Source organism: Lissotriton vulgaris, chromosome 8 (assembly GCF_964263255.1).
Source record: "Lissotriton vulgaris chromosome 8, aLisVul1.2, whole genome shotgun sequence".
Taxonomy (NCBI): domain Eukaryota; kingdom Metazoa; phylum Chordata; class Amphibia; order Caudata; family Salamandridae; genus Lissotriton; species Lissotriton vulgaris.
In genome coordinates this window covers 1,304,758,063-1,304,779,947 of record NC_141696.1, presented here as the reverse complement: position 1 = coordinate 1,304,779,947, position 21,885 = coordinate 1,304,758,063, and the positions used below count along the sequence as shown (strand labels likewise).

The following is a 21,885-nucleotide window of genomic DNA, read 5'->3' as shown; positions in this document are numbered from 1 at the left end:
CTGCTCGCAGAAGAGAACTCAGAATACCTTAACCATGCATGTCTTCTTGTTGCAATGGATGAACCCATTGCTCTGGCAACAGAATCTACTGTGCCCAAGCCAGATTGGAGGACTTGGCGAGTCATAGCCAGAGAATCCATCAACATTCCACCTGTCCTCTTCAGACACCTTTGGAAGGAGCGGTTTTGCAGAGTCCATTAGGGCATGAATATATCTGCCCAAGAGAAAAGTGGCGTTGGTAGACTTCAGTGCCATACTAGCAGACGAAAATATCTTTTTCGCAGATTGCTCCAACTTCTTTGAAACCCCGTCAGCGGGAGCCTGCAAAAACACCCCTGTAGATTGCTTCAAACAAGAAGCTTGCACCACCAGACTTTGTGAGAAGAAAGGAAGACCGGATCTCCAGGAGCAGGTATATATCTTCTTGAGACTAACCTCGAAACCGCAGGAACCGAAAGAGGTTTGGGCTACTCATCGAGAACTGGCTCAGTCAGAGCATCATTGAATGGCAAAAGTGGTTCAACCACCGAAGATGGGGAATGAAGCACCTCCGTAAGAAGATTAGGCTTATACTCCGCCACAGAAAGCTGCAAATCCAAATGTTCTGCAGCCTTCCTAATAACCATATGATAAGGAGCAACATCCTTCGATGAAGAAGCTTTTTGAGAAGCTAAGTCCCACTCCGGAGAAGTGTCAAGCCCACTTGCCTCACACAAGTCTTCAAACACATCTTCTGTGTCATACACCTCTCCTTCCTCCCTCTCTTCAGCCTGGTACTGCTCCTCTTCCAATAATCTCTGCGCCTCTCTCCTCTAGCGCATCTTCGGTTGAGGCGTCGGTGGCGCCACGCGCAGCATTGACGGCTCCGGGAGCAGCGTCAAAAGGTGGATCCAAAGCCTGCGCCGATCGAATTTGAGAAGCTTCACGGGATGGAGCCGGGGAGGGACCATACAACGTCGATATCCTCAGAGCCGGGAAGGGCCAGGACGGTGTCGCTGGCATGAACGGCATAAAGGGGGCCTGAGGATACTGGTAAGGCACACCCACATTATATGCCAAAGGACCCATGGGACCCAAAGGTGCTCCATCGGAGTACAAGGCCCTGGTGAACACACCATACATCCCATTTAAAAAATGTGAGGGATCCGAGCCCGGCGTCGGAAACTGAGGGTATGAAGCTGGTTCGACATCTAACGAGGTACCTCTGGAATCGGAGCCGCTGGAGCCACAGGTGGAACAGCCAGTGCCAAAGGAACCTCATCAGCAGCCGGATTTGACCCACCTTCTGGAGCCGGTGAGAATCTTGGCGTTGTCGCCTCCTCTGGAGTTCCCTTATAGGAAGGAAATTGAGCCAGAGTCGCCTGAAGAGACCCTGAAAGAGAAATCAAGTCCTTTTCTCGCCCGTCGAGCAGGAGAAAGCGACCTCGACACCACAGACTTTGAAGATCGGAGCCGAGAAGCATGTCTCCTCTTCTTCGTATGCTTCCCCTTGGAGTCGTGCGACGTCGAAGACCTGGGCTTCGACCTTTTTCAAACCCTTTTTTCTTTCCTTGCCTTGGCCATGTAAAGTTTGGCTTCTCGCTTCTTCAAAGCCTTAGGATTCATCTTCATGCACGAAGAACATCCCTAGACGTCGTGGTCTGAAGATAAACATCAAAGGCAATCTTCAATCGGGTTAGTCACTGACACATGTTTACCGCACTCCCTGCAGGGCTTAACACAGGACTCCCTCAGAGCAGACATGACAAATAAGAAAGAGATATAATCGAAATAACACAAAGTATGGAGAGTCCTAGAAAAAAACTTTAGCGTCGACAGCTTTAAAAAAAGAAAACTTACGTCATCACGCCGACGTGGTCCTCCTTTGGCTCCGATGACATCATGCAAAGCCGTGTGCAGAGCCATGGCATTGTGACGACCTCGTCGGCGTGAAGATCTAGGAAAAATTTCCATGGAATGTTGGTGCAGGGGATATTCATAAGGTGAGGAATCCACAGGCTGATATATCCATCAGAAGTGAAACACCACTGGGAGCAGGTGGTCCAGCTACTAAGTGTGATTATGAATTGTGAACTGGACTGCACGCTGCAATTATGCTCGTTGGGACATTTAATGCATTTGAAACCTACCGAGAAAAAAGCTAGCCGCCATAATATTACTCTTAGCAAAACGGAGAGTAGCCATGCATTGGGATAGCAGGAGGGCACCTACTGTAGCTCGTTGGATACTGGACTCCATCTATTGCAAAGACAATTTTCTGATATATGCAGAAGAACTGTCCATAGCTTCCAAGCCTTCTAATTTCTGGGAACCTCTTACCAACTACTTACGTGAACATCCTGACCTGCTTAAAACTGATGCATAGATGCTGTATATGTTAGCGTTATGTAACGTTACTGGGATGTATCATTACTATGCTAAATACTACTAAAGTGCTGTGTTAAGTATAATTATTATCTGCATGATGTACAATGCAAGATAAGACTTGATATTGTGTATGAACATGGTTTGCTTCATTTCATGAAAACTTTATAAATACATATTTTTTTTTAAAACGTTGTTGTGTCTGATGTGTTGGTTTTCACCTAGGGAGCCTGGGCCTCTCCACTTTCTGAAGGGGTTTGAGTGTATAACTATACATTTTCCTAAGTTTCCCTTGTCCCTGCCCCTACCCTTCAATTTTATCTACCTGTGGGAAGAACACCACATTTTATTTTTATTTTGTGTACTGCAGTACCAATGCTAAGTCTGCAAGCTTTTCTGTAAATCCTAGGTTACGTGAAGAATATTTTTGGCCTGTAGGGACCAAATGACATAATGCTCCACTATTTGTAACATTTTCTTGTGCTAACAAAGTTTCATAAAAGACTGGGAGAACCAGCTTGGTTTACCCACCCCACTTGCTCTACAAGCTGAAAGTATTTAACCAAAATTATCTGTGCTGAATAAGAGAGCAGACATTATTTGTCATTAAGAGGGTAGCAAGGTTAAGAAATACCAACCATGGCGCGTACACAGGTATATTGACCTGGATACACAACAGGCTCCTTCCATGGAATAAAGTCACTGGGCAAAAGAAAATAACAAAACCCATACCTTAGATTTTTCACACCCTTGTAAAATCTGCTATCCCATCACTCCATTAGATGCGTTTCTCCACCCACTTCCTTGTTGTAAGATGCTGGCTCTGTATATACTATACCAAAAGCCCGACAGGATAATGCTAATTCCCCCATTGCAGAGAAGGTACGTCCACCTCTCCCCCGAACCGATTGATACAAAGAAAGGATATGCGGCGAGCAAAAGTGCTGAGTGGGGCGTAGGAGAGGCGGATGGTGATGCCATTTTGAATCGGGCAGAGCAGCCTATCTAACCGCTGCACAAGAGGCACATCTCAGGGCAGATAAGCGGCTGGAGGCCAACTGCACCATTACCCTATGCAATGACAGGAAAACATTGGCGTAGAAGTTGGTGCGCCCCCGCAACCTCCCTTAAAACTGACGCTGGCCCTTTGAAAAGATTGGAAACATGCTGCCAGCCCATGTATGGCCTGGGAACAGCCCATCACTACAAATTGGAACACAGGGATGGCACAATCCCAGTTGCATGAAAGCAGCCTGGTGGAAGATAATAAGACACAACAAATCCCCCGCCCCGCCTCCAACAACTAAGTGCTCAATCCGCTATCAGGTCACAGACACCACGCTGTGCAAAAGGCTGATAACTGAACGCCCAGGACGATGGGCAAACCAGAATGTAAGCAATTTAAGCTACCCTTTTAACCCCGCAAGTCAGCAAGGGGACAGTGCCAGGAGCGGGATCCAGAAGCAATCGACGGCGCAGACTCAGGTCGGGAGCCAGAAGAAGACGACATGAAAACACTGCTGCTGACAATGAAGAGCAGTCGAACGTCAATTGAATCCAAAATGGACACCATGTGCAAACGCATGGACTTCATCACACAGAAACTGGAAAAACAAGAAGGCAGGATAGGTAAGGCTAAAAATAGTATCTGGAGGATGAGACTACCGAGAGAAGCGAACAAGTGAAAGAAATGGACCTCCTCCTGAAGGTAATAGCGGCAAAGAATTAAGATTTAGAGGATAGGTACAGAGAAACAATATTCTCATTGTAGGAGTGCCCAAATCTGCTAATATGGGGAAAATGGAGGAATATGTGGAACACATGCTGATCACTTGCTTTGGGAAATAAGCCTTCTCCCCGCTGCTGGTGGTGGAGAGAACATAAAACATTGGCTTATCGCCCCCGTGCCCCCCAACCCCCAAGACCATAGTGACAAAACTACTTAACTACAGAGATTAGGATTCAGCTTTATGCAAGGCTAGGAAACAACAATCATTTACATTCGAAAGCCACAATGTTGCCCTGTACCCTGACTTCACACTGGCAGTTCAAGAAGCCAGGAAAAAGTTCCTGCCTGGTAAGAAAAAACTGCAGCAGGCCAACATCACGTACGCCATGCTCTTGTCTGACAGGCTAAGGATCACACACCAAGGCAACCACATTTTTGCACAACCCCACAACAAGTTATGAACTACATCAAATCTCCGCCTAGAAGCCCCAACTGGGCGGGAAAATCACTGTCCGGAAACAGAGTCACTCCACCAAGGCTAGACTAAGACTGAAACAACCATGAGAACAGCAAGACCGATCACAAACTGTTCAGACGAAAGACAGCCTACGTGATGCACCTTTAAAAACTTCAATTGGCTGCTGCACGCAAAGAACCACCCAACAACGCATGACTCAAGGTCCATAAAGAAAAAATCACCAAACGGAAATGTGAAAAGAAGGCACGTTAGAGCACTAATGGGCAAAGAGCCATAGACCCTAACCGAAACTGAACTTCTCAGGTGCTCTATACTATTATCCCGGACACCCTCCCCCCATGGTGTTATGCCTGAGAGGAGGTTCTGCTTCGCCCATTATGCAACAAGCCCCAGCAGGAATTTCCTCTATTGAACATGAAGCGAATGACCGGACTACTCCATTTACGTCCTTATGGGTTTTTTTTTAAAAAACTTTATTTTTCAATTTGTTGCAAAACACAAGCAAAAACACCCTTCAAGGCATCGTTATAAACATTTGCACACAGATCGACGGACTCATTATGGCACATTTCGGAGTATGACAACATCTGAAAGCGCACAAGGTCATGCATTGAAGCAGTGTAACAAGCAGATTACATGTGACGTTGTGAGGAAATCAGGCCAGGCCCAGCTCCATGCACTGTTGGAATAAACTCTCAGTTGGCCCCTCCCCCCTCCCTACATCCTTATGTTTGTGTTACTCGTTTCCTTTTTTGCTTTCCCTATGTTAAATACTTTCCCCCTTTATCGAGATGTCTGACATTCCGGATCTCCCCGTGTATCCTTCAGAATATGTGCTAACTATGAGAGTAGAACAAAAGACTTGGTATAGAGAAATAGGGTATGTTTGGTTGTTTTGAGGGTATAATGGACTCTTCAAGGGCAAGGGCGAGGGGGGAGTAATTCACAGCACGTTGGGGGAGCCGCTGTGGGAGGGGGTAGGTGGGCAGTGGATCAGTTCAGGCATAGATAGAGAAATATAACCAGGCCAAGATAGCAACAAACCCAAGCAGGGAGCAGAAACTCCGGTTGACTCCGCCCTTCCATGGGCGAGGCCTTACCCTCCGGATCCAGAGCCTTTAGGAGAAGGAGATATAACATCCTTCCGATGCTTCCTGCTTGGCGACTTCGGTCTCAAATCCGAACCTTTTTTTCCTAATGAAGTCGAGACCCATGCTTCCTCTTCTTGTGCTTCTATTTTGTCGACCTGGAAGCATGCCCCGATGACGACCGAGACCTCGACTGCCTCGATTGCCTCGATCGGGACCTCAAGCTCTTCCTGTCCTTTTTACAGGGATGTTGAATTCCAATAGCCCAACGCCCAGGACATATTGTTTGGGGTCAAGGGCAACAAGTTTTCATGTGTATTTTGTCCTTGGGACACGTAGGTCCAACCATCTACAGCACAAACCCTTTGGCTGCCAGTTTACAGTACCACATTATGGATCAGGGAAGGGCATTGCCTACAGTTAAGGGAATATGTGTGTCCATGTGTTAATGCTGTTCAAATTTGTATTTATGGTTCATTAATGCAAAGCCTTTATTATTAGGGTGAGCACAAAGTAAATGTAAGCTCGGCCCGCCCATCTCTCCTGGACGTGCCCAAAGCTCCACGCCTTTTGGGTTGCTATACATGATACACTGGGTACGATTATAGACGTTCCACTGGCCGTCTTACCTGAGATTGCCCTGATGGGATACATGTCCAACTTTCCCCGAAAGATACGTAAATTGGCATCGATCTGCTTCCTTCTGGCCAAGAGAGAGGTTGCACTGCACTGGTGCTCGAGACGGGCTCCCACAGTTGCCGCTTGGCTGCGAAGTGTGGCTTATTGCAATGTCAATAGTGTGGAATATTCTGGCCAACTCCCGGCAACCTCCCGCCCCACTGACATCTGGGACCCATATCACCAATACATTGCGGGGAGGGCGAAAGAAGCCACAGCTCAGTCCCTACACCCCAATTTACCTACTGGGGTGGGCTAGGCCTCAGGAACCCCACGCTGCACTCCATTAGTTAGAGCTTCTGCCACGACACGCCGCTCTCCTGTGACATGGGGCTGGACCGTCCCGTTTGCTCGCTGCTTTACCCTACTCTTGGTCCCTCAGGTATTTTGGCGATCTGTGGCCTTCTGTTTTTACTCCTGTTCCTCCCGGGTGGGATGATTAGATGTTTGCTGTTATGGAAATGTGGTTATTGTCTGCGATGCCTCCTAATGTGATACGGAACGGACTGATGTGCTGGTCTCGCAATCTGTTACTTCTGTATGATGCAATTTTCTTTCCTTTTTTTTGAGTTTTTGGACTATTGTTTATGCTTGCTTTGCATTTCAGTTGCTTATCAGAAAATTTTACTATTGTGACATTGGTTATGCTCCATGATGCGACCTCACTGTTTATTTTCCTAGCGTCACTTTATGTTACCGGAACTGATTGGAATCTCCCTACTTGGACGCTATGATCAGACTCTGTATGCTGTATCACTGTGGTTTGCGTCAATTTGCTTTAATAAAATGTTTTTTAAAAAAAAATGTAAGCTCGGCCTGCACTACTGACGGGGGTTCCAGTATAAATATATGTATAATGCTCCCAGAATGCTCTATAAATATATGCAAATATGTGCAGAAGCTTGAAAGCACAAGTGATTATTATTGGCTTTCACAATAAAACGTTCCCAAAAAAATGCAAGTAGGAAAAAAAAAACATTTTGCTAAACAACCGTAAGATTCTAGGTACCATATCTTTGCAGCACTACTTAGAAACATGTTGATGTATGCTTGTATTTCCCAAAAATATTCATAATGGAAAATCAGTGTAACCAGTTGAAATAAGATTATGGAACAGAAAATAAACAAGCATTGGCAAAGCCAGTAGGTCTGAAATTGGGGGTGAGCCTATGGTTTTGTCAATGCGTAACTTGTTTAGGCATGGTTTTTGTAAAACCTTATCGGTGTGGGAGCTCCTGAGCCCTCACCATTCTAACAAGCATTGGCAAAAGCAAAAATTGTTTTTGGTCTCATTGCCACAGCAGTTCCGGGCACTGAACAAAGCTACTTTGTGTGCCAATATGCTCCTTGTAAAAGAGCAGAATACGGTCACTCACAGTGAAGCCAGCCGATAGACCGAGAGAGAGAGAGAGACAAATTTTATAGAAAACAGAAAAGGTCATGGTTAACGCCAGGCCTAATTAGAGGCCCAATTATTAAAGAAAGTCTCAAAAGTGCATCCATGGTATATATTCTTGCATTAAGTGCATTATATACAGTTTCCATGAATTCATAAGAATTTACAGAAGTAGGCCAAGAAATAGTACTCCTAAATAACATTTGTGAACTGCATTTTAGCATGAGCAAATGTGCATGTGTAGATTTGCTCATGTGAAAATCTGAATGTTTCAAGTTCACTTTTCCTCCAACCAATTTTTAACAACCCCGGAAGAGGTTTTACGTCTGCCACTGTCAGGAGTAAATTTCCAACCTTTTTCAGGCTGGGAAAAGATTAGAAAAGAGTTGGTGAAAACCCTTAAAACATGCAAGCCAGTAGGTTTGCACAGACTCGAAAGGGAATTCCAACCGTTGAACTATCGCTTACCACTACCTTCAGCCCCAGTATGTAGACCTGCAGAAACGTAGCAACAGAAGGGAATTGCTAGTATTCGGACCCTACTATGGTACGAGCCCTGACCTAATTAGAGATGCTACATCAGAGCTCTTACATAAAGACATTGCTCTCGTAATTTGTCACCACATTACATGGCACAAAAGGGACAAGTGGATTTTGATACAGGACAAGTAGATTTATCAAGCAACCTGCCCTATGGACAAGTAGATATTTTATTAAATTCCACACCCCTGTTTTTACTCTTCATCTTGGAAACCTGGAGCTTAGCCTCTGAATCACATGGTCTGAGATCAGGCACCAAACGCAATCTTCATGCGGGTCCGTGTTGGATATCATCTTCCCGCATTCACCACACGGCTTGAATCCGGTCTTCTTCGACGACATCTCCACAGGAGAAAGCGATACAAGAAACACGAAAACCAACAAACAGTAACAAAGTTACTATCAAAGCTACAGAGGATCCCTCGAAAACCGTTAGCGTCGATGACACGGAAAAAAGGGAACTGATGTCATCACGCCGACGTGAGCCTATTATGGAGACGGTGACGTCAGCGGAGCCGCGCACAATGCCGTGCTTCTGTGACGTCGTCCACGTCGGCGCGAAGCTACAAAAATAATTTCCGAATGTTGCAAGATATATCCATCAGAAACAGAATTACCTAGCGACTCAAATCTACATGGACAATGACAGGCAGCAACCATGCCTGGGCCTAGTAAAGTGGAACATCAGGGGACTGGGGGAACCACGTAAGAGGCAACATCTTCTGGCATACTTAGATAGGCAGATTGTACACATAGCCATGCTGCAAAAAACGTGTACGGCCACTGAAACCAATCCCACATTTCCTGCAAAATGGGCATCACACAGATTTTCATCGTACTCCACATATTCGAGGGGAATGACCATTCTCATGAAAAAGAATACCCTCTATATGGAAGAGAGAGCTATAAACGATCCTCAAGGAAGATACTGTGTGGTATGGGGGAGGCTGGCATCGCAGTCGGTCACATTAGTGAATTGCTATGGTCCAAATATAGATGACAAATCCTTTTTCACTGCACTGTGAGGGGTGGTCATAAGTATAGGCTCATCACATAATATTTGGGGAGGTGATTTTAACCTCACCATACAACCAGCACTTGAACGCTTCCATCCCCAGCCACAGCATTACACCAAGGCCCAACGCAAGTACAGCAGATTATAGAAGAACACCGACTAATAGACGAATAGCGAGACGCCCACCAGACGCACAGGGAGGGAACATGTTATTCCACTATGCACTGCAGCTGGACATCTGCCTGGTCTCCAGGGGAATAGCAACCGGGGTAACCCATACACAACACTTAAAGCACACATATTCGGACCATTCCCCAGTGTACATGCGGATGCTCCCTCCGTGGAATCCATTCATCTACACATCTTGGCACCTCCCTACAATAGCGCTGCTAGATGTCCCTTTCAGGGCTAAACTGGGTCAGGAATTGGAGGACTTTCTCAAACGCAATATAGAATCGGTGACAACCCAAGGAACAGTATGGGAAGTTGGTAACATGATAACACTCAGTTCTTTTGGGAGCTGGCTCCTCAAAGTAAATTGACCTTAATTTTATTGAAAAAATTCTCGAAGAGCTTGTAGATTGGTAGTGCATGAGAAAAATACAATTCAATTAATCTGTAATTGTGAGACAGAAAAGTCTCCAGGTTTTAAAAGTTTCCTTGTTGCACCCACTCTCCTTCGTATTAAAACCAGTTAAATGTTGACAAAGGATATTTGAAAACCTGGACACTATCCTGGAGACAATGCTCTTTGAGAGTACTTTTCAATACAATTAAGGGACATGCTGCCTGTGGTCCATTTGCTTTGAGGAGCCAGATCCCAAAAGAATTGAGTATTATCACGTTACCAACTTCGATTAAATCTTGGGGAGATATCAAGCTGTCTGGAACAGTATAACCCACCGAAACGCGTTGTGCTGCTACAACAAAAGCACTAAATCAAATTGGTGTTGGTCAATAGAAAGAACTGTACATATTGATGTTTTGATCATGGAATTGCTATTGGATTAGTGCCCCAAATGACACATTTTCATTCTCTATCATATTCTCCCGTATTGAACCTATATGTATTAATTTGTGTATGTGAATTTTCACATTAGTAGTCAATTTAGGTGTAATATTTGACCTGCTTTTTAATGTATTTTTATGTTTTTTTAATAGAATTCATTGTAATAAAACATTTACATATCAGCTTTGGAGATCCTGTAACACTCTCTGGTGTTAGAAGTGTGTTTGGCATGTATGTGGTATGAGTCATTAATAGTGTGCTTTAAAACAATCCAAAGGGAAATTGTTGCTTTGACTACGTGGAAATATCAGCCAGGAGATTTGTGGCACTGGATTGCTTATAGCAAAACACAGAGTAGCATGCAGGTAGGGAAGAAGAAGGGCCCCTATGTTTAAGGAATGGTTAAAAGGTCTGATATATTGCCAAGAACAACTTCCACGTACGCAGAACTACTACCCCCAAGTTCCAGTCCCAGATATATATGGGTGCCCCTCAAGACATATTTCCTCCAGTCCTCAAACAAAAGATGACCGGCTAAACCCACCCCCGCCTTCCCCCCACTACAATTGGCTAAAAATCCTCAGATAAACCCCCTTACCTGGCTACTGGAACGGGATAGTCCTAGTCCAGAAGCACCAATGCTTAGGTGTATAACACGAATATAAAACGCCTCCTCGTACACCTGCTTTAGGAAACGTCTGGACAACATGATGAGATTGTTACTGCGCTGAATTGTGAATGCATTGTATTTCTTTTTTCTTTCTTTTCACTGACTATTTTGCCTTTGCTATGTAATAGCTAATGTTAACTAGGAAAAATGCCAATAAACACAAAATAAATACTATATTTAGGGGCGTTAAAGGGGTGTGCAAGTTGGGACCAAGGGTCCCTCCCTTGGGTTGGGTACACCCCTATTATGCCATCCTCTAGTAGGAGAGGGCATGAGCCCCTTCCTAATTGGCGGAGTTCCCTCATCTTCAAGGTGGAGGGGACTTCGATGTGTGCTTCACCTCGCCTCCCCCACCCGAGGGGTGGGTGTTGCCAAAGGTGGGCACACCTTTCTACCTGGCTTGGTTTTCCTGCTGAGTCTCCTGCCTAAAGTGGAGGTCAGAACCAGTGGGGGCCAGTTGCTGGGGGCAGCAAAAAGCAGGGTTAGCTTCCAAAGGCAGCAGGCATTTCAAGCTTCCCCTTTCTTGGACCCAGCCCATCCTGGGGGAGGAGGCATGACTCCTCTGTACAGGATGGGCTTTGTTTCTGTACCGAGAGAGCACAGGCTTCCTCTCTACCCAAGGGTCCAGGTACATGTCTGAGTGATGGTAAATAGCTGGCAGCCTTTCAGGAACCAGACCAGGGCTGGTTGGTTTTAAGTGGGCATCTCTAAGATGCCCTCTGGCTGCATTTTACATCAAATCCCACACTGACATCAGTGTGGGTTTAATGTACTGAGATGTTTGCTACCAAACTTCACAGTTTTTAGTAAAGCCATTATAGAGCTGTGGAGTTCGTAAAGACCAACTCCCAGACCTTATACTTTTTATGGCTTTACTACACTTCGAATGTCTAAGAATGGACCTAGACATGGTAGGGGTACAGGGCTCATGACTATACCCTCACCTTAGGGCTAGTGCACCCTGCTAGAGGGATGACTTACCTAGGCCTCAGGCAGTGGATTGCAGGCATGACACACAGGGATATGTGTGTTAAGGTGCAGAGCCTCTAAGGGTGGCACAATAGATGCTGCAGTCCTTAGAGGTTTCCCTGGTCACAGTACCCATGGTACCTTTTTATAAGGGGCCAGGGATGTGCCAATTTTGGATGCAAAGTTACAGTCTTGGGAAAGAACATAGGCCCTGGGATTCTGATTGATAGGGACCCAGAGCACATCAAGTCAGGTTGCATCAGATGTCAGGCAAAAAATGGGGGGTAACCATGCAAAAAAGGGACAATTTCCTACACTTGTGAAAAAGCCTCCCCTATTTCCTTTCTCTGCCTCCTCCTAAGATAAATGTAAATCTCCTGTTTCTAAACGCTATTGCTCTTCCAAGCCAGCTCCAACACTCCTGTTTTTTCCTCACATTCCCCTAAAACTCTATTTTGACAGTAACTCCCCTATTCAATTCATTTTCACCACATACTCATGTGAAATCATTTCTCCTCCATGCTTTTGAATCAGTTTTAAAGATCACTGCCCAGTAAAATCGTTTTTTTTTCTTTGCCCACTCTCCTGCCATGTTTCCATGCCCCCTTCCTGATGCACTCTAATATCAGATTTGTTGCCCGGTTTGGCTCCCTACTCATTTAATTTCCCTTGCATGCTATTTTGTGAAATCAGTTTTCTCTTCTGCTTTGCTGCTCTGTCCCACTTATCTGCCCTCTCCCATAAAATCAGTTTAATCACCAGCATTCTTTCCAGGTCTGCTTCGCAATCCATGATGCTGTTAAATCCGTTTACTCACCTGCTTCCCCAGAAGATGTTCTGCCATACCTTTCCTGCCAAATGATTCATGCCCACTCAAGTAATATGTACTTCTTCACTCCCTCTCCTGTCTATTTTAGTTTCCCTACTAAGAGATGCAGAACATGAATCTTTAAATAAGAGTTTCTGCCTATGAACAGTGATGCCTCACTTCAGTTTCCGCACAGTGGTTGGTGTTAAAAGACTAATTTGTTTGCACAAGTGCTGAGTGTCCAAAGATTTCTAGAAACAAAGAGCATAGAGCACTCGACCTAATGTTTAGAGATTTGGCCATACAACTATGTTTTTGTAGTTTTTTTTTCTAGTGGTTGGTTGACGTCGATTTAGCCCACCATTTGCTGAGCTGGATGAGAGGTTGTGTCATTTTTGTTCTGAATAGGGTTGCCCTAATAATGTGAAGTGCTCTCCACCCCCCCATCTCCCCCAAAAAACACACACACACTACCACCCAACCCCCACCCCCACACTATACAGCTCTCTGCTTTTCCTCATTTTGTGCTTGGAGATGAGAATGATTGTAATTTCATCCTGGCATTATTTCAAGACAGAGATGTGATGATAATTAAAAGGCAGCATGCGGTCTGTGCTAATGTTCCTTTACCAAAGCAAGTGCTCATTACAAAACATAAATAAAGAGATATTTCCAAAGAGAGCTTGGAAGTTCAAGCTAACTTTCGACAAACCTAACTGATTACTTACTGTAACGGGGTCGGGAAGGGAGGCAGGGAGGACTGGTGGACCCCTGATTATACTTCCCCTTCTACCCTGCAGACTGGAACGGCGAGGGATGATTGGGAGCCTCAGCAGGACACAAACGAAGACGCGTCCTCAGGTTCCTTGGCGTATGGCGACGGAGAGGAGGCCCCACCTCCTGATGACGTGTACACTCCTGGATGGTTGAATACGGGGGAAGTCCTCTACACGGCGTGTGACGACACCGGAGGAGCGAGGTCCGGAGAACGCGAGAAGAGCAGGACGGAGAGGCGAGACGAAGACGGAGGAAGCGAAGGACCAGAGTGTGGAGGAAAGCCAGGAGGCCAACGACCCTGCGTTCCGCCGTGCCATACTCCCGAGGGAGGAGTATGGCTTAGTCAGGTACGGCGTCTTTTGGCGGGCCGGCTGGGGAGAAAGAGTGCCCCTGTAGATAGTGTATAGATACCCTGTGTGTGTCTGTCCTCCGTATTACCCGACCCCCTCTTCCCGTTTCCCGTTTTCCCATACCTTTTCCCTACCCGTGTTCCGCACATCTCTCCTCCCTCCCCTGAGCACAATACACTAAAGAGGCTGAGGTAACACTGGTGCTCCTTCACAAACACCGGGTCCCCATTGGGTATAGACCGACAAGAGATAAGCGGCTAACGGCCTCCCTCTGTCCTTCTTCTTTCCCCCCTTGGGTTCCTGAGACGGTGTGCCAGGGAGAGACAACGCCAGAGGAAGTCCAGCACCCCGGGACATCCAGGCGGAGAAGACCACCACCACGGACAACCTAGACTTTGCCAGGGAGAGACTAACATATAGAACAAGACGAACTATAAAAATAAAGCCCAGTTTAAAAAAGCATTCTAGTCAGCCTATTACTGCTGCGGCACCGGCTTCTAACCTAGAGACTGTCCCCAGCCCCCCTCCCACGCTTACACTTACCTTTTTCGCCTTCCAGGAGACATCAGGTGTGTGTGTTTTCCGTCCTTCTGACCCAGAACTGCAGTGGATGATGATTTCCCACCTTAAAAAGAATAAGAAAGGACTCAAACGTATTGCTTACTTTAACAAGCTACAGTAAATGTATGCAACAGTGACATTCAGATCACTAACTGCTGGATATTCTACCACCAAAAAAGGCCTGAGGCTTTGATATATATGATATATATATATATATATATATATATATATATAGCTGTAAGAATGATTAGTAGGCTTTATATGTACACATATACAAGTAGTGAGAAATGCTGGGATGCATCTATATAGTAAGGCGAAGTAAGCCTTTGAACAAAATGTACAAAGAGGACCAAATGTTTATCCACATTTTAACTTGCATCGAAGATAATACTATATATGTAAATGGGCAAATAGAAGTAACCGAAAATGGTGCACTGCTGAATTTTTTAACCTGAAATTGTTCTGGAATGCTTCAGATACTGTTTTAGTTTTCCAAAGAGATTCATTATTTTTTTAAATAAAATAAACCAATAAACGCAGAATCCTAAGTGAGCATCACACAGTTTGCGCAATATTAGCATTATCCACATTAAAAAAAACTGCAACTCAATCTCGAAGAACATTTGTGAAAAGCAAAAAAAAGGAGGAAACATCTGCATGAAAATACCAAATGGCGTGGGAGGTCAGGCTCGGCCCCCAGAAAATGTGCTGAATAGTTGGCTTAGGTAAAGTTGAATTGGATGTGCTAAAGACATGGTGCACAATGATAGATAGATCAGGTCTGACTATATAGGAGTTGGCGACTACCCTTCTTGGATGGGAGGCTGTACTGCACTCTTGTACCCCCCACTGGGTATACCCCGTCAAATTCTCTGGAAAGGTTGGGTGTTGTAGGGGGGGGGATTTGTTGTATCGGTTTGTCTTTAGCGATTTGGGGGTGCTGAAGTGGGTGGGGGGCTGGGATGGGGGGTGGAAATAGGCAGGTGTGGTTGAATGTAGTTGTAGTGTACTAAGGTTTTTCATGAGATTGGTAGCCTGATTAATTTAAAAGTACATGTGCATAGTGTCCTACGGGTATGTGTGGTACAATAAATCTATTAACCTGGAATGTTATAGGATTAAACAACCCAGAAAAATCAGGAGTGTGTTGGCCTTCCTCGATCTGCAGGATGTGCAAGTCGTGTTGCTCCAGGAGACGCATCTCACTAAACAAACGGAAGCCAGTGTGGGGGCTAAATGGGCTGGTGTTCGTGTGACAGCATTGTTCTCCTCCTATTCGCGTGGGATTGTGTTTTTGCTTAAGCGTGGTATGCCATTCTTGCTGATAAAGTCCGACATAGACGATCAGGGAAGAGTGCTGCTTGTGCAGGGAAAATTAGGGTGAAAAAATGGTTCTGTTTGTGAACGTGTGGGCCAAACGTGGATGACCCGGGCTTTTTCAATGATGTGTGGAGGCGCAATTCCCTTTTCCTCCATCTACACTAATCTTGGGTGGAGATTTCAATGTATGCCTGGACCCTAGTCTAGACCGTTCTTCTGAGGTGGCGGGCGTGGAAAACAAGCTGGGCCAAGTGATATCAGAGTTGATGAAAGTTGAAGATATTATTGATGTGTGAAGAGACCAGCATCTGGCAGGTAAAGAGGGTACATTTGTGTCCACGGTACACAGTTTGTGGTCCAGGTTGGACTACTGGCTGGTATCCAGGGAGGTGGGATCATGGTTGGTGTCTCTTAAGCACTTCGCTAAGACACTATCTGATCACTCTCCATTTCTGCTGGAGCTTGATGTGCAGTACAAAAGGGGGTGGTGAGGATGGAGCATCTGAATCAATCAAACACTCACACCCAGTCAAAAGATCTGGGTTTAATCCATCACCCTTCTTTAGCCCACTCTGCCACCCCAGTTCAGACATGGCTATATGCAAATCAGTCTGACCCTGTGCCTCATGGGAACAGTCCAGCCCGAACTGCCAAGCCATGTCTTCCCTGGACCGGAAACAAGCTTCCGAGGCACGGTTTCTGGCATTCCAGCCGTCTTCAGCCCTGCTTGCTTGAATCCAGTGGCAAAGTGAGCAACGGACTCTCATCTGAGCATAGCCTGCCACACTTCTGGCGGCCAAAAGCGGTACAAAAGGGGGTGGTGATGGATGGAGCATCTGAATCAATCAAACACTCACACCCAGTCAAAAGATCTGGGTTTAATCCATCACCGTTCTTTAGCCCACTCTGCCACCCCAGTTCAGACATCCCTCCCTGATGAAGTATTTCGCTTTAAAAGAGGTGTGGCTATTACAATCTTCTTCCTAGAGAACGAGGGTTCAGTTGAAAGTGCTGGCACGCTCTGGGAGGCTTTTAAAGTAACGATAAGGGGGGAATGTATCGGGGCTCAAGCAGGGGTATTAAGGGATATCAGGAATAGGTTAACCCCTTCCATGCTCATGACGAGCTCAGCTCGTCATGGCATATACCTCTCAGGTGCTCATGACAAGCTGAGCTCATCATGACCACACCCGTTTTCGTTGCTGTTCAGCACAGCAGGGGAAACTCTCAAGCAGCAATGTGGTTAAGTGATCTAGCGACCAAGATCAGCTTATTAGAGCGTGAATATGAAATAAGCCCCACTGCTGCAACTCTGTCACGAACAAGAGATCTGGCTTCGGAGTATAACAGTACAGCGGACCAGGAGATTCTGCATAAATCCAGGAGATGCAAAGCGCGGTACTAGGGAAAAGGGGGAAGGCCGGGACGTTCGCTAGCCCACAAGTTGTCATTGCCTAAAGGGCAGGAGTATTTAGGTGAGCTGCTGGATGAAGAGTCCAATGCATGTCACTCCACTGCAGATATCAATGGGGTGTTTGAGGACTTCTATACAAAACTTTATGGAGCTAAACAAGGGGCCAGTAACTAAGAGATCAATGGGTATTTGGAGGATATCGCTCTGGGCTGGCTTTCTCAAGGCCAGCGCGAATACTTGACTCCGACCTTCAATGTGAAGGATGTCAAGGAAGCTATCATGATGCTCCCGACATGCAAGGTGGCTGGGCTAGACGGCCTGCCTAGCTAATTCTATAAGGCATATTGTGACACTTTAGCCCCGCAACTACTTAAGGTATTTGCCGAAGCCTATGACACTGGCGTTTTGCCCCCCACTCTCAGGGAAGCCCGGGTTGTCACGCTCTTAAAGCCTGACAAAGCAGCAAGTAAGTGTGAATCTTATAGACCACTTTCCAATATAAATAAAGACACAAAAATCTTAGCGAAAGTTATTGCCACCCGACTTCAGCCTCAGATTCCAAATCTGATTTTACCTGACCGGTCAGGATTTGTCCCTAATAGATCAACGACACATAATCTGCGAACTATTTTAGCTGTGTTACATTATTTGTATTTCAATGGTTAATAATCTGTAGTTTGTACCTTGTGTAGTTTGATATTTTTAGCTACCCAAGCAGGGAGTTATGCCGGTATGTGAAGCCTGTAATTTGTAGACACGTAACATGTACTAAAAATAGTGTTTAGAATAAATGGTTGTATATTGAGTCACTTAGGACGATTTATTTTATTTTAATTTAATATATATGTCTTCCAGATTGTACATGTGGCTCCTGAAGAAGGCGTTCTTGTGAAAACGCCGAAACGCGCGTCGAGAAGAGCACTATTATTGTCCACCACTGTTTTAATGAATTAATAATGTCGTTGTGTATATTTGATTAGATGTTGTATTTTCTTACATTTTATGTTATCAATTTTAATGTTTTTAACTTGAGTATATATACATAATAAATATAACATTTTGTTAAATTTTTTTAAAAATAACTGTTTCTTGTGTGCTTTATACTTACCGTTGTCTCCCTAGCAATATTATATTTGAATGTAAAGTTTTCTTTCATACTGTTACATTATTTGTAGCCCAGGCTGCCAGCGGTAGCTGTGCTGTTAGACGCGACAAAAGCCTTTGATTCTCTACACTGGGGGTATATGTTTGTTGTTCTGCAAAGGATGGGAATGCCACCATTTTTTCCGAAAGGAGTTCGTCTGCTGTATACAAACCCGGTCGCTAGGCTGCGGGTAAATAGATGGGTCTCTGATGCTTTTTCTATTTGCAGGCTAACCTAACATTGCTGCCTGCTCTCTCCTATGTTATTTTCTCTGGCACCAGAGCCGGTAGCCTGTAAGCTGCGACAAAAAACGCACAAGGGCGGCCTTGAGGTTCTGTAACAGGGTCGGGGCGGGAGGCCTTGAGGACTGGTGGACCCCTGACACTAACTTCCCTCCTTCCCCGCAGACTGACTCTCCGAGGGTAGAATGGGAAAGCCTTCTGGAACGGGACGGTGAATATGACCCCAGCGCCTTTAACTGGGCGTATGACGACCTAGACGAGACTCGGCCCCCTGCTGACGTCGGAGGCTCCAGATTGGTGAAAGGGCAGGAAGTCCTGTATGCCAGGTGTGACATCACCCCGGAGGTCGGAGAAGGAAGCGGAGAAAAGGAACCGAAGGAGAAGCGAGGAGAAAACGGAGAGGACGAGAGAAACGAGAGCGGAGGAGAGCCAGGAGGCCAACGACCCCGTGAACCGCCGTGCCACACTCCCGAGGGAGGAGTGTGGCTTTCTCAGGTACGGCGGCGTTGGGCAACCTGGGTGGGGAAAAAAGAGCACCCCTTTGTAAATATTGTAGAGTCCCCTGTGTGTGACTTTCCAGTGTTCTTTCCCATACCCTCCACCCCTCCTTACCCATCCCACGTTCCTCACGCCACTCCTCCTCCCTGAGCACGAGCACGTTCGTCTTGTACAGGGTGCTCCCTCACAACCACTCGGTCCCAATTCGGGTAAGCCGGTATCAGGCAACAAACTAATGGCTTTCCTCTGTTGGTCTCCTTTCCCTTGCGGTCCGGAGACGGCGTACCAGAGTGGGAGGAGAAGACATCTGCCAGGAGCTACCTCGGCCAAAAGACTCCGCCACCACAGACAATCTGGATTTTGCAAGAGAGAGACTCACCTTTCGAACCCGGCGAACCCTGAAAATAAAACCCAGTTTGAAGAAATACTCTGGTCTTCAGCCTGTTACTGTTACCGCGCCCATATCCACCTCCCCTCCCACGCCCACAGGTTCCAACAAAGACCGCTGGTGGTCTCGCTTTAGGCAGACGACATGATGTTGTAGGAGCGTGAACCGGACAGATATCGGGAGCCCATACTGCAGGAATATGTGCAGTTCGAAAGGTATTCGAAGCTAGGGATAAAGTGGGAATAATCCACGGTGTTCCCTTTGATCTTGGATATCCACTTTGGTCAGCTGACCCTGTGAAATATCTTGGGATATGGATCCAAAGAGACTTGGAGACTGTTGTGAGCATGAACTATGGCCGTGCTATCACCAAAATCACGGATCAAATAGCACGCTGGACCCGGTTACCGCTATCTTTGGCAGACAGATTGGCGGTGGCCAAAATGAGTATTTTACCTAAGCCTCTATATTTATTGGTGAATATCCCAATACAATTGAATGCCACTTTATCACCATTGATGCTGGTGTTATTCTCCTCCAGTGCTGAATGACATTGATTCCCATTATTCATGACGAGCTCAGCTCGTCATGAGTGTACGAGAGGTGTACCTCATGACGAGCTGAGCTCGTCATGAGCATCGAAGGGGTTATTCAAGACGCTGCAATCTTGTCTGTTATCCTTGGTGTGGGCTGGCAAACAGCCTAGATGTGACTGGCACAGTGACACTGCTGTTTGAGCAGGGTGGTTTTGAGGCACCTGATGTATGTTTATATTACCTCTGTGCACAGGCACAATTTGCGTATTATTGGTATTTTCCTCAGAAATTCTTGTCACACCTAGTGGTAGAGGCAGATGCTGCGCACCCTGTACTGCTGACAGCTAGGATACTCTATAAAGGTAATGACTGCTCCAGGAAGGAAATCAACCCACTTAACTGTACCGGCTGGGTGTGGCGCAAGCTTGCAGCTCGTGCGAGACGGGAATGTATGTATGCACCGGGTATGCGAATTGCTGTGCACCCTGACATCTCTGCGGCGCTGGAGAGCTGGGCATTGGGTATTTTGCGAGATGCTGGCATTACCACTCTGGGAGACATGTACAAGAATGGAGTGTTCTCCTCTCTGCTTGATTTCCAGGCGGGACAAACATATAAGGCAATGCATGGTTTCACTTACACTATACTTCATCTTGCAGTACGCTCCTTGAGCTCCGTTTTCCCGCAGGAGCAGCATGCATTGGGGGCGCTACAGGTGATTCGAACTGGGAAGGAAAGCACTGGGTTGATCACTAGGTTGTACAGGGCCTCCCAACGGGAGAATGAATGGCTGAATTTCCCTTCATTTGACAAATAGAACAATGTGCTAGAGGCACCTATGACACGTGAAAACTGGGAGTCCTGCTGTCAATTGACTGGGAGACTGACAGCCAAATGTAACCTCCGAATTTTACATTTCAAATATCTGCATCAAGTGTACTATGCGCCAGCCCAATTGTTCAAGTTTGTGGGGGGATGCGATGTGTCCAAGATGTGGGTAGGACAATGCGGATTTTATTCACCTGGCGTGGGGATGTGATGGTATATTTAAATTTTGGCAGAAGGTAGTAAAAACACTTACGGATATCGTGTAAGATAGGACTCCATGCAAACCAGAACTCTGTTTGTTACGACTACTGAAGTCAGTCAAACTATGTAATAGACGGATTGTTGCTGTGTCAACATTATTTGCTAAGCGGGCAGCTGCTATGCACTTCTGTGCAAAAACAGCACCTTCGCTGGGGAAATGGCTTTGGGACCTTTTATATTGCAAAGAGCAACTTGAGGTATATGTTGAAGAGCTTCCAGATGTGTCTAGACCTAAAGATTTCGGGGCCCGTTAATTGCATACCTTCAGGAAAACCCGGACTTGATATAAACCAACTTGGAATACTCGGACAAGTGCACTATCAGAGACAAGTAAAAATCAAATGCTGCGCCGCCTTTGAATAAAGCCTCAAATGTAATGTAATGCAATACTCACATGCCTGCCTGAGGTGGGTTGTATGGTTTTGTTTTTTCTTTACTAGTTTGTGGGACATGAGTGGGTGGGTTTGGAATATAATTACTGGAAAAAGAATGATAATTACTGTAGTTACTGTGCCTCCGACTATTGCAAGTGGGATGCTTGCTGTTGTATTCACTATGCAATTTAAAGGATTAAAACCATAAAACAAAAAAAACAAAAATAAAAAATACCAAATTGCAGTACGCTCCAAATAACCAAATAGGTGCAGAACATTTACAAATAGACTGACCAATTATGTGATGGGTCAAACAGTAATTCTTCTCATTTCAGGTTCACGGGCACCACCCATCGTCCACACTGAGGAACTGAGGGGTGGGAACAGTGGGAAAGAGGGAGCAGGTGGGGAAAGAGAAAGTAGGAGGGAATGGAGGGGGAAACATAGG

The 21,885-nt window shown here is 45.8% G+C and overlaps 1 protein-coding gene across 4 annotated transcripts in view; it reads right to left on the bottom strand.

Moving 5' to 3' along the window:
- The window catches only part of NPAT (nuclear protein, coactivator of histone transcription), a 309,386-nt gene that overhangs the window by 243,420 nt on the left and 44,081 nt on the right, over positions 1-21,885 (bottom strand). For all 4 annotated transcript variants that reach the window (XM_086935232.1, XM_086935233.1, XM_086935235.1 and 1 more), the window contains exon 7: positions 14,415-14,496. In XM_086935232.1, the coding sequence (XP_086791358.1) occupies positions 14,415-14,496 (82 nt within the window). The remainder of the gene's footprint in view (positions 1-14,414; positions 14,497-21,885) is intronic.